Below are 11,867 nucleotides of genomic sequence, written 5' to 3' on the forward strand. Positions count from 1 at the left end.
GTGAGTGTGTGTGAGTGTGTGTGTGTGTGTGTGAGTGTGTGTGTGTGTGTGTGAGTGTGAGTGTGTGTGTGAGTGTGTGTGTGTGTGTGTGTGAGTGTGTGTGTGTGTGAGTGTGTGTGAGTGTGTGTGTGTGTGTGAGTGTGTGTGTGAGTGTGTGTGAGTGTGTGTGTGTGTGTGTGTGTGTGTGTGTGTGAGTGTGTGTGTGAGTGTGTGTGAGTGTGTGTGTGTGAGTGTGTGTGAGTGTGTGTGTGTGAGTGTGTGTGTGAGTGTGTGTGTGAGAGTGTGTGTGTGTGTGTGTGAGTGTGTGTGTGTGAGTGTGTGTGTGAGTGTGTGTGAGTGTGTGTGTGTGTGTGAGTGTGTGAGTGTGTGTGTGAGTGTGTGTGAGTGGTTCTCTCACCTAACGATGCTGTCGCTCTCCCCACCACATACACAGACTTCGCGTTCCACTGTTCCTTCACTGTGTTCCACTCTGAAAATGTAAAAATGTTAAAAAATAATTGTTTTTTAAAATTGTTTTTTGAAAAATGTGAAATTCTCCAGAACTGGAACAATGGATAGTTTTCTTTCTTATCTTTTTTTCTAGAATTTATCAGTACTCTTCAGAACACTCTTCTAGCTTTAGATTAGAACACTAGAACACCGCAATCCACACGATAATCCTCCTACACTATATTGCCAAAAGTTTTGGGACGTCTGTCTTTACATGCACATGAATGTAATATGGAGTTTTCCCGCCCTTTGCAGCTATAACAGCTTCAACTCTTCTGGGAAGGTTTTCCACAAGGTTTAGGAGTGTGTTTATGGACATTTTTGACCATTCCTCTAGAAGCACATTTGTGAGGTCAGACACTGATGTTGGACGAGAAGGTCTGGCTCACAGTCTCCACTCTAATTCATCCCAAAGGTGTTCTATGGGGTTGAGGTCAGGACTCTGTGCAGGTCAGTCCAGTTCCTCCACACCAAACTCACTCATCCATGTCTTTATGGACCTTGCTTTGGTCACTGGTGTGCAGTCATGTTGGAACAGGAAGGGGTCATCCCCAAACTGTTCCCACAAAACATGAAATTGTCCAAAATGTCTTGGTATGAAGCTGAAGCATCAAGAGTTCCTTTCACTGGAACTAAGGGGCCGAGTCCAACCCCTGAAACACAACACCTGAACTCAATGATCTGGAGGGGTGTCCCAATACTTTTGGCAATATAGTGTATATAGAAGAGAGCAGCTTATAGTGGCTCCTACTGGCCAAATTGTGTTACTGCATTAACAACAATTGTAAGTCATTACCATTTAGACAGAGTTGTAGTTTCTCTCTCTCTCTCTATCTCTCTCTCTCTCTCTCTCTCTCTCTCACACACACACACACACACACACACACCTTCTCTGTTCTCAATACACCTTCTCACAGCCTCAACCGCTCTGGGACTGGTGAACACGAGCCCCCCGTGTTTCTCCGGATCAAACAGCTGCAAGCACACACACACACACACACACACACACAGTTAGACAAACACACAAGCGTATTTGTAATTTTACATTATTATATCATCTACTTTTGGGTTCTCTTCTACTTTAAAAGTATTCATTAGTGATGGAGTTTTCTTAGTCGGTGCTGATGAAGTGTTTTACGGATGTATGTGGAAAAACAAACAGAGATCTAATCTAGGGGGCGTGTCTAGGGGGTGTGTCACTTAAAGCACATAATCTGGAATAAATGTATGACATGTGCCTTGTATGTGAAAGACAGGGAAGAGTTCCTATTGCTCCGCTAGCAGGAGGTCAGCGGTCAGTACTGGTGTAGATGAGCATGATCTGATACTAAACCTGATCTGACAGACGAGTCTGGGAGACAAACTGGAACGCCAGGACGGGGACGAGTGTAGCCGAGTGTCCACATGCTGCCAGCTCCTGAAAAAAGAAAAAACATCCAGGAGAGATACAGAGACCATATCAGGAACAATAAAATGCTTATAATGAAGAAGATTTTTTGCTACTTTGACCTGGATAAAGTGCTTTGACGAAGTAAAAGTTATGAAAGTGTACAGTAAGATTCCAGGCAGAAAAAAAGGAATCAAGGAGTCGTTTGAGAGTCGACTGTTATTTGTGAACCGAGTCAAATGATATGATTCACTGAGAAGAACCAGAGATAAATGCAATATTGAGTATCTCTCTCTCTCTCTCTCTCTCTCTCTTTCTCTCTCCTGCATTTTGTAGTGTTACGAACTTTAAATAAACTTAACAGTGATTATATATCCTAAATAAAGTACAAAGTATTGACACCCCTGTTGCTGTGAATCCCCTTCATTAGTTCAGGAGTCACATGATGAATGAAATGGAGCTATTTATTGATTTATTTCAGGATAATTAAACCTGTTCCTGGATGTTCGTTAGAGAACAGACCTGAAACCAACAACATCATGAAGATCCTCATGATCGCGATGGATATTTATCTAGACCACAGTTTCCCAAGTCCTGGACCTGGAGGACATGTTTACTTATTTGCACTGCTTCAACTGCTGCTACTGCATTTCTACACAATCCATATTGCCATGCTGCTATATATATATATATATACATATACATGTTTACAAACATATATGTTATAAGATACCTGTTTTTTAGAGTTTCTCAAGTTTTGCACATCTCATTTTGTTTTATCGCACATGTTTTTTTTCCGGTGCTATGTGTCCTGTCTTGTGTTATTTTGTCTTGTCTTTGCACTGTTTTGTTCTGTCCATTGCTCTGTGTTGTTTCTGTCCTGTAATTACATGCTGTATGTTGTTTTATGTAGCACCAGGATCCTGGAGGAACATTGTTTCATTTCTCACTATATACTGCGTCAGCTATATGTGGATGAAATGACCATAAAAGCTTCTTGACTTTGACTTGGAGAGCCCCAGTCCTGAGTGTTTCTGCTCCTCTAACACATCCTGATTAAACTAATCAGCTAATGAACAGCCCGTGAGGAGTTCAATCACATGTGTATGACAGGTGGATCTTCAAGAACAAGGTCAGGAACCCTGCATGGATATCAGTGATCATCTTACCTTGATGTATGGATCTGCTCCACCCTCGCTCTCTCTGGGTTCTTTTAACAGCAGCACCTTCATTCTGTCACTTGTAGCTACTACACAGAACAATGCAGTGTGACTCAGGGGGAGTGTGCATGCTTATAAACGGTTATAAGCAGTGAGTAAGCACGAGGCCCATGGTACAACGCCTTAGAATAACGCGCACGTGCACAGAACTGATAACACACAAGTACACACAAAGAGCAATGCACGCACGCACACACACGCACACACACACACACACACACACACACACACACACACACGCTTTACACAATGGCTCAGAATTTCTCCTTTTCAAACACAAGCAGTGAATGTGACTTTAAATAAATTTAAAAATAATAATAATAATAAACCTGCAGTTCAAGGTCATCACAAACGAGGGGTATTTATTATGCGTTTTAAAGTTATACAATATTTAACCATAAAATATGATAAAATAAATTAGAAAAATATTTAAAATAAACTTCCAGTACTGGGTTTGTTTGTATTTTCGTGTCGTCCGTACAGTAACAGAGCGTCACATGACCTAGGTGTCAAAATTAAAGTATGCTTTTCCTAAAAGTTCACTATGCAAGATACATTTACGCAATTAGAATTCTTCACATGAGTTATAATGATTAGTAGTTATATAATAATTATCTATTTTTTTTCTAAAATATATATATTATTTTATTTCAAGACATTATTATACTTCAGGACGAGACATTTATTTAAAAAAACCAACCAGGAAAAACAAGAGGTTGGAGTCATACCATTCGCTGGCTTGGTATTTTAGTCCCGCCTTTCAATCTATGATTGGCTAATGCTATTGCGCTTGCTGTGCTGTGATTGGTTACAAGGGAAAAGGTGACGCTGGAGGGTGGGACAACGCCCTGATTGTTTTAAATTAAAATGAATGACAGTCACTCGAGTTCAAGTTATTCTCTTGAGCAAACTGATTGAATTTAAAGTAAAAAGAGGAGAAAAATGAATGACACGTTGCTTTTTGATTTTGAGCGGCATTTCGATGAAAAAGTCGCGTTTAAATGGTTTGAGGAAAACTGGTGAGTAAACCGGCCAATCATTTATTTGCTTAATGAATTAATGAATCTTTTAGTGAATCAATGAATCAATCAAAGAGTCAATGAATCAATTAAAGAGTCAAATGTCGAATATTCCATTGCATTACAAGTCTTTTTTTAGCATTCTCTTAATTTTTTAGAAATGCAAACAATTCTATCTGTGTATCTGTGAAGTATAGCAGTAAATGTAAAGCATCACATTTCTTTCTTTGCTGTTCTTTTTAACTATCCCTCCCTCCCTCCCTCCATGTCTCCATCCCTCCATCCCTGGTATCTGCACTGTACTTTAAATGGAGGTTCTTTGAGAAATGTGTGTGTTTCCTCAGCTGTGTTTCTGCCTGTAGCTCCGTCTGCACCTGAGACCTGAGACGTGAAGTTTTACCCTACGTTTTTATCTAGAAGGTCCAGTGTGAACAGCAGTCCTGTGCACTGTCAGGTTTTTGACGTCTCTTGTGACAGAGTTCTGTGATTTCCTTCATGATGTTGTATTCAAATTTGTTCAAGATCTGAAATAAAAGGCTATCTGTCTCTCTGCCTACCTGTCTGTCTGTGCACCTGTCAGTCTGTATTTCTGTCTTTCTCCCTATTCCTATCTGTGTTTACCTGCCTATCAACCTGTCTGTCTATCTGTGGGCCTGTCTGTGTGCATTCCTGTGTCCCAGATTGTCTATCTGCCTACCTGTCTTCCTATAAGCCTGTCTATCTGCATTCCTACCTCTCTGATTTTCTGTCTGCCTACCTGTCTGTCTGTCTGTCTATTTGCTTGCCTGGTTTGCTATTTGTGGGTCTGTCTGTCTCTCTGCCTGTCTGTATGCCTGCATGCCTATCTCTCTGCCTGCTTGTCCTCTGACCTGTCTCTCTCTCTGCCTGCCTATCCATCTATCTAACTGCCTGTCTGTCTGCATGTCTGTTTACCTGTTGCTCTGCCTGTTTGCCTGTCTGTCTGTCTGTCTGTCTGTCTGTCTGTCTTCTTGCCTGTCTCTCTCTTCCTGCCTGCCTCTCTGTCTCCCTCCCTCCCTGTCTGTCTGTCTCTCTCTGCCTGTTTGTTTGCCAGTCTCTATGCCTGTCTCTCTCTGCCTGTCTGTCTCTCTGTCTATCTCTCTGCCTGCTTTTCTCTCGCTCTGCCTGTTGCCCTCTCTGTCTGCTTGTCTCGCTGTCTGTCTGTCTCTCTCTCTGCCTGTCTTTCTGTCTCTCTGTCTGTCTGCCTCCCTCCCTGTCTGCCTGTCTGTCTCTCCATCCCTGTCTGTCTGTCTCTCTCACTGCCTCGCCATCTGTCTCTCTGCCTGCCTGTCTGTCTCTCTGCCTGCCTGTCCTTCTATCTGCCTGTCTGTCTCTCTGACCCTCTCTTTCTGTCTCTCTGTCTGTCTGTCACAGGTTATTGGTTTGTAGAATTAATGAAGTAATTGTTGAATGTCTGTAAACTGAGCTGATGAAATAAAGGAGTTTCAATTTTAATAACTCTTATACACTGATGACTGACGATGACGATGATGATGATGATGAAGCAGTTTCCAGAAAAAGACGTCCAAAGTCTCTCTTTGACAGGATCAGCTGAGGACACGGCCATGAGCCGTCCTTAATAAGAACTGGTCCTTAATGATGGGGACACACACTGACTTTCTCAAACACGCAGACTCTGATCTCTTAAACACGTGCACACACACTGACACACACACATTCTCACACATACAGACTCTCTCTTTCACACAGACACACACATACACACACAGACTCTCACACACTCTCACATACATGTACACACACACACACTCTCACATATACATGTACACACATACACACACACACGTTCATTCTGCATGGCCATAGAAGACCGTCCTTTGCCCTGGTGTGTGTGTGTGTGTGTGTGTGTATGTGTGTGTGTGCAGAGCCTCTGTACTCTCTGAGTGTTATATAACAGCAGCTGTGTGTAATGGGTTGAGAGTTGAGGTGGAGAAGAACCTTGGTCTCCTGCCTCTGTCCTGGTCTGATTCTCCTGATTGTGTAACGTCTGTGTTTAGATCAGACGTGTAGTGGGTGTGTCACTGTGTCAAACCAATAGACGTGCTGGAACCTTAACACCTCTAACAGTTATTAAATACAGGGGTGCCAGCTGTCTGTCTGCCTGCCTGTCTGTCTGCCTCTATGGCTGGCTGTCTGACTGTCTTTCTGTCTGCCTCCATGCCTGTATGTCTGTCTTCCTGTCTGCCTCCATGTCTGTCTCTGTCTTTCTGTCTGCCTCCATGTCTGTCTATCTGCCTCCATGTCTGTCTGCTTGTCTGTCTGTCAGCCTGCTTACATGTCTGTCACTCTGCCTCTATGTCTGCCTGTCTGTCTCTCTATCTGTCTGTTACTCAGCCTCTCTGTCTACCTGTCTGCGTGTCTACCTGCCTGTCTGTATGCCTCCTGTCTCTCTATCCATCTTCCTGTCTGCGTTCCTCTTTGTCTACTTGTCTATCTCTCTATCTGTCTGTCTGTGTCACTCTGCCTCTCTATCTATCTATCTATCTATCTATCTATCTATCTATCTATCTATCTATCTATCTATCTATCTATCTATCTATCTATCTATCTATCTGCCTGTCTGTCTGTTCTTCCGTCTGCCTGTCTGTCTCCCTGTCTGTTCTATCTGTCTCATATTTGCCTGTCTGCTTGTCTGTCTGTACCCCTCTCTCTCTCTGTCTCTCTCTCTCTGTCTCTCTCTCTCTGTCTGTCTCTCTCTCTCTCTCTCTCTCTCTCTCTCTCTCTCTCTGTCTCTCTCTCTCGCATGTGCACCTTGTCTGTCTGTCTGTCTGTCTGTCTCACTCACTCATTAATACCATAATATTGTGTGTGTGTGTGTGTTACAGGACAGTGTCCTTTGTGCTGTGTTCTGTGTACGCCGTGGTCATCTTCCTCGGCCGGTTCCTGATGAGAGACAGACAGAAGCTGGACCTGAGGGTTCCTCTGGTGCTCTGGTCCCTCAGCCTTTCTGTGTTCAGGTGAGAAACACCTCTGTGATTTGTATCATCACATCATTCTGCTGGAATAAAACCACTCCTCCTGTCTGTTACCATAGAAACGCTAACTGGGTGCTTTTACAGTTTTCATAGATTTCAGTAAAGAGACTTTTAATTCATGTTCCTGGAAGGAGTCTCCAGTGTCAGAGATAAAGATGGAACGTAAACTAATGAAAACACACACACACACTCTCTCACACACACACACACACACCACTCTGCTGCTCATTCTTACACACGCGCTCACACACACACATCACTCTGCTGTTTACACACAGAAACACACACAAACACTCTGTCTCTCTCCTCAGTGTGCATGTGCTAGAGTGTGTGTGAGCAGCAGAGTGATGTGTGTGTGTGTTATGTGTTCAGTACAATAGGCTCAGTGCGTACAGGCTCCTACATGCTGCACCTCCTAAGTTCTGGAGGATTCAGAGTGACGGTGTGTGACACCACCTTCTACAGCGCCCCCATCAGCAAGTTCTGGGCCTACGCCTTCGTCCTCAGCAAGGTGCCCGAGTTCGGTGAGATTTATTCACACACACACACACACACACACACACACACACACACAGTGTAAGAGCTCACTCTTCAGCCTCTTGCACAGCTATAATTTGCTTTATGTTTTATACGATTATTATTTTTTCAGCACAAACTGTACTTCTGAATTATATTAGTGTTATAATGTCATGACAGACAGACAGACAGACAGACAGACAGACAGACAGATAGATAGACAGACAGACAGACAGACAGATATTATATATATATCCTTAATATTTGTTTGTTTGTTTTAATTTGGTATCTGTTTTATTTTTTATATGTTTTATATTATATTATATATTTTTCATAAATATATACTTTATAATTATTTATAGTTTAGGTATTTATTTATTTATTTATTTATTTATTTATTTATTTATTTATTTATTCATTCATTCATGTACTTTCATTCTTTATTATTATTTTAAAGAATAATATTTTATTTAAGAATTTAATAATAAATCTTTTATGTAAATGTAATAAATAATTTTTTAATCCATAATTTTTTTACACAAAGCATATTAAAAAAATACAGCAGAGGTCACTGAACTTGTGGTCAAGAACCTGTGTGTGTGTATGTGAGTGTGTGAGCTGCAGAGTGGTGTGTGTGTGTGTGTGTGTGAGCTGCAGAGTGGTGTGTGTGTGGGTGTGTGTGTGTGTGAGCTGCAGAGTGGTGTGTGTGTGGGTGTGTGTGTGTGTGAGCTGCAGAGTGATGTGTGTGTGGGTGTGTGTGAGCTGCAGAGTGGTGTGTGTGTGGGTGTGTGTGTGTGTGAGCTGCAGAGTGATGTGTGTGTGTGTGTGTGTGTGTGTGTGTGTGTGTGAGCTGCAGAGTGGTGTGTGTGTGTGTGTGTGTGTGAGCTGCAGAGTGATGTGTGTGTGGGTGTGTGTGTGTGTGTGTGAGCTGCAGAGTGATGTGTGTGTGGGTGTTTTTTTCCCCCACATTAATTAATTCTACATTTAAGTTCATATTCTGAGTTTCCTTCTTCCTGTTTTGTAATGTTAATTGGAGACACATTCAGACCACATTTAAATAAAAATAGACACAAAGACTGAATAAAATCATTTCAGATTAAACTTTAATGATCTCAGGGGATAGGTGAAGTGTTTCAGCAGCAAACAGAACAGATGAGCCACCAAACAAACATAAGAACATAAGAAATAAATTGGAGTCAATATAAAATAACATTTCAAAGTAAAAATATAAAAAATTTAAACATAGCATAGATATAACAGGTTTATTATAAAATACACCACCCAGGCATAACATTATGACCACCTGCCTAATAATCTGTTGGCCCCCCTTTTGCTGCCAAAACTGTCCTGACCCGTCCTGCACTGTGTATTCGCTCAAACTCGCTCAAATCCTTACTCTTGTCCATTTTTCCTGCTTCTAACATCAGCTTTGAGGACAAAATGTTGACTTCCTGCCTAATATATCCCTCCCACTAACAGGTGCCATGATGAGGAGATCATCAGTCTTATTCACTTCACCTGGCACTGGTCAGAGTGTTATCCCTGATCTGTGTGAATATAATAGAAATACAAATAGGGAAATGGTCGCTATTAATTACTTTTCAAAATACAAAATGATGTCATTTCTATTGGTGATTATTGTTTCTTCTGTTCCTGCATCAGGAGACACAGTGTTCATCGTCCTGCGTAAGCAGCGTCTGATCTTCCTGCACTGGTATCACCACATCACGGTGCTGCTGTACTCGTTTTACACCTATCGAGAGCAAGCCGCAGGAGGCTGCTGGTTCATCACCATGAACTACACCGTGCACGCGCTCATGTATGGCTACTACGCCGCCAAAGCGGCCGGCCTTCGTCTTCCTCGGCCCTGCGCCATGATCATCACCACCCTCCAGACTCTACAGATGGCTCTGGGCCTGATGGTGCTGGCGCTGGTGTACGTCTGGCAGAACGACACCTTGTGCAGATCCAGCGACAGCAACATCACCTGGGGCTCGATCATGTACCTCAGCTACCTGCTGCTCTTCTCTTCCTTCTTCTACAAGTCCTACGTGAAGGGAGGGGCGAAGGACACGGCCGGGGAGAGGCGAGTTAAAGCCGAATAGTGTGCGATGGCCACATTGGGTGCTGTCTTATCTATCTTCTATCTCTCTGTGAATCGTTGGGTCTCTGGTGTGAATGGATCAGGTAACAGGTTAACGCTGTATGATTAGCATCACAGACAAATGTGGTGTTTTGTTGTCGCTGCAACTAAAATCGTTCCAAAGACAGAGGTCTAGATGACGCTCGCTGAAAAATCCACCAATAGGAGAACGGCACAGGATGATGCACTACAAACTCACACTACATCTACATGGTAATACATCATCATCATCATCATCATCATCATACACTAAACACTGCCCCCTGGTGGTCTAAATCAACACTGTGTCTAATCTAATGCCACAACACGCGTCTCACAGTCATCACATTCGGTTATAAAGCTGTAATATGGTATAGCACCTGGTGCACTGTCTAACCAGATTCCTGTGAATCTAATCTCTTTACATTTTAAACAGAACCTGGAATCTGATCTTGTATCAGACTCTCTCTCTCTCTCTGAGGTTCTGAGGCACTCCATACCATGGTCTTTATTTAAAGTCTTTTTCTGTATCATGATCACATTACAGAGCGACTGTTAGACTCTAGAGCTAGATTTCTAGACTCTTATCAACTGCTTTCATTTATGTATTCCTCTATAAATCTGTTAATCTATCTGTATATCCATCCATCCATCCTTACATCCATCCATCTTCTCATCTATATATCAGTCCATTTATCTGCCTATCCTTCATACATGAATCCAACAGTATACCCACCTATCTGTCCATCCATATGACAGCATGCCCATCCATCCATCTGTCCATCCATCCATCTGTCCATCCATTTGCTAATCCATCCATCCATGCATGAAGCCAACAGTATATCCACCTATCTGTCCATCCAGAAGACAGAATACCCATCCATCCATGAATCCATCCATCCATGTATCCAACATTATACCCACCTATTTGTCCATCCATATGACAGCATACCCATCCATCCATTTATCCATTCATTACAGTATACCTGCCTATCTGTCCATCTGTAAGACAGCATGCCCATCCATCCATGAATCCATCATTCACTCTGTACAACTGTGCTCCGTTCATTTGCCCATGCATCCATCCATAAATCCAACAGTATACCTGTATCTGTCCATCTGTAAGACAGCATACCCATCCATCCATCTAGAAATCCATCCATCCATCTGTCTATCCATGAATCCAACAGTATGCTATGTCTATCTGTCCATCCATACAACAGCATACCCATCCATCCATCTATCAATCCATCCATCCATCCATCTGTTTATCCATGAATTCAACAGTATACCTGTCTATCTGTCCATCCATACAACAGCATACCCATCCATCCATCTATTAATCAATCCATCCATCCATCCATCCATCCATCTGTCTATCTATGAATTCAACAGTATATCTGTCTATCCACACTACAGCATACCCATCCATCTATCCATCCATCCATGAATCCAACAGTATACTCATCCATCTGTCTATCCATCCATCAGTGTATATAAGGGAATGATTTATAATCACACTGTCTAGTGTCACCCAGATGTGGACGAGGTTCCCTTCTGACCCTGGTTCCTCTCAAGGTTCTTTCCTTGTATTGTCTCAGGGAGTTTTTCCTCACTACGGTCTCCTCTGGCTTGCTCATTAGGGATAAATTATCAGGTTTACCTCACAGCTCTGGAGATGGGGGTTTGATTCCTGTCTCCACAGTGTGTATAGTGGAGTTTGTATGTTCTCCCTGTACTTCAGATTCCTTCTCAAGTCCAAAGACATGTTTAAAAGTTAGATGCTGACTGGCATCTCGAAACATTCCGCACTGTAGTGTAGTGTGTGTGTGTGTGTGTGTGTGTGTGTCATTGTGTATGTCCAGGTTCTCTGTGTAGGATAAACACTAAAAAATGAATGGATGAATCATTTAAACATTTTATTTTTACATCTCGGAGAAACTACCTGTAAACTACTGTACTGCTTTTTAAATTCTTCTTTTTTAATTCTTCTCATGTTGAAAATGTTTTCTAACAACTGTCTAAAAGAGATTAAAGTTTTTAATCTGAAAAGTGAATTAATGTACAGCTGATAATCCTGTAGGAGTGAACCCTCTGTTC

At 42.2% G+C, this 11,867-nt stretch overlaps 2 protein-coding genes across 3 annotated transcripts in view; one reads left to right on the forward strand and one right to left on the reverse strand.

Annotated features, from left to right (window-relative positions):
• mmp21 (matrix metallopeptidase 21) overlaps nt 1-3,587 on the reverse strand; it is an 18,642-nt gene extending 15,055 nt beyond the window's left edge. The window contains exons 1-5 of the mRNA XM_058406323.1: nt 3,426-3,587; nt 3,046-3,125; nt 1,823-1,906; nt 1,377-1,464; nt 398-469 (exon numbers count right to left, since the gene is read on the reverse strand). Coding sequence (XP_058262306.1) covers nt 398-469; nt 1,377-1,464; nt 1,823-1,906; nt 3,046-3,108 — 307 coding nt within the window. The 5' untranslated portion in view covers nt 3,109-3,125; nt 3,426-3,587. The remainder of the gene's footprint in view (nt 1-397; nt 470-1,376; nt 1,465-1,822; nt 1,907-3,045; nt 3,126-3,425) is intronic.
• Nucleotides 3,588-3,951: 364 nt separating this feature from the next.
• LOC131363786 (elongation of very long chain fatty acids protein 6-like) lies at nt 3,952-11,819 on the forward strand. 2 transcript variants are annotated; one of them, XM_058406648.1, is made up of 4 exons: nt 3,952-4,115; nt 6,980-7,111; nt 7,502-7,653; nt 9,308-11,819. In XM_058406648.1, the coding sequence occupies exons 1-4, from the start codon at nt 4,039-4,041 to the stop codon at nt 9,748-9,750; spliced, it is 804 nt and encodes a 267-aa protein (XP_058262631.1). In that variant the 5' UTR covers nt 3,952-4,038; the 3' UTR covers nt 9,751-11,819. The 2 variants fall into 2 exon arrangements, with proteins under 2 accessions (XP_058262631.1, XP_058262632.1); XM_058406649.1 differs by lacking the exon at nt 3,952-4,115 and adding an exon at nt 4,174-4,569.
• The last annotated feature ends 48 nt before the right edge of the window (nt 11,820-11,867 follow it).

Source organism: Hemibagrus wyckioides, linkage group LG13 (genome assembly GCF_019097595.1).
Source record: "Hemibagrus wyckioides isolate EC202008001 linkage group LG13, SWU_Hwy_1.0, whole genome shotgun sequence".
Lineage (NCBI taxonomy): Eukaryota > Metazoa > Chordata > Actinopteri > Siluriformes > Bagridae > Hemibagrus > Hemibagrus wyckioides.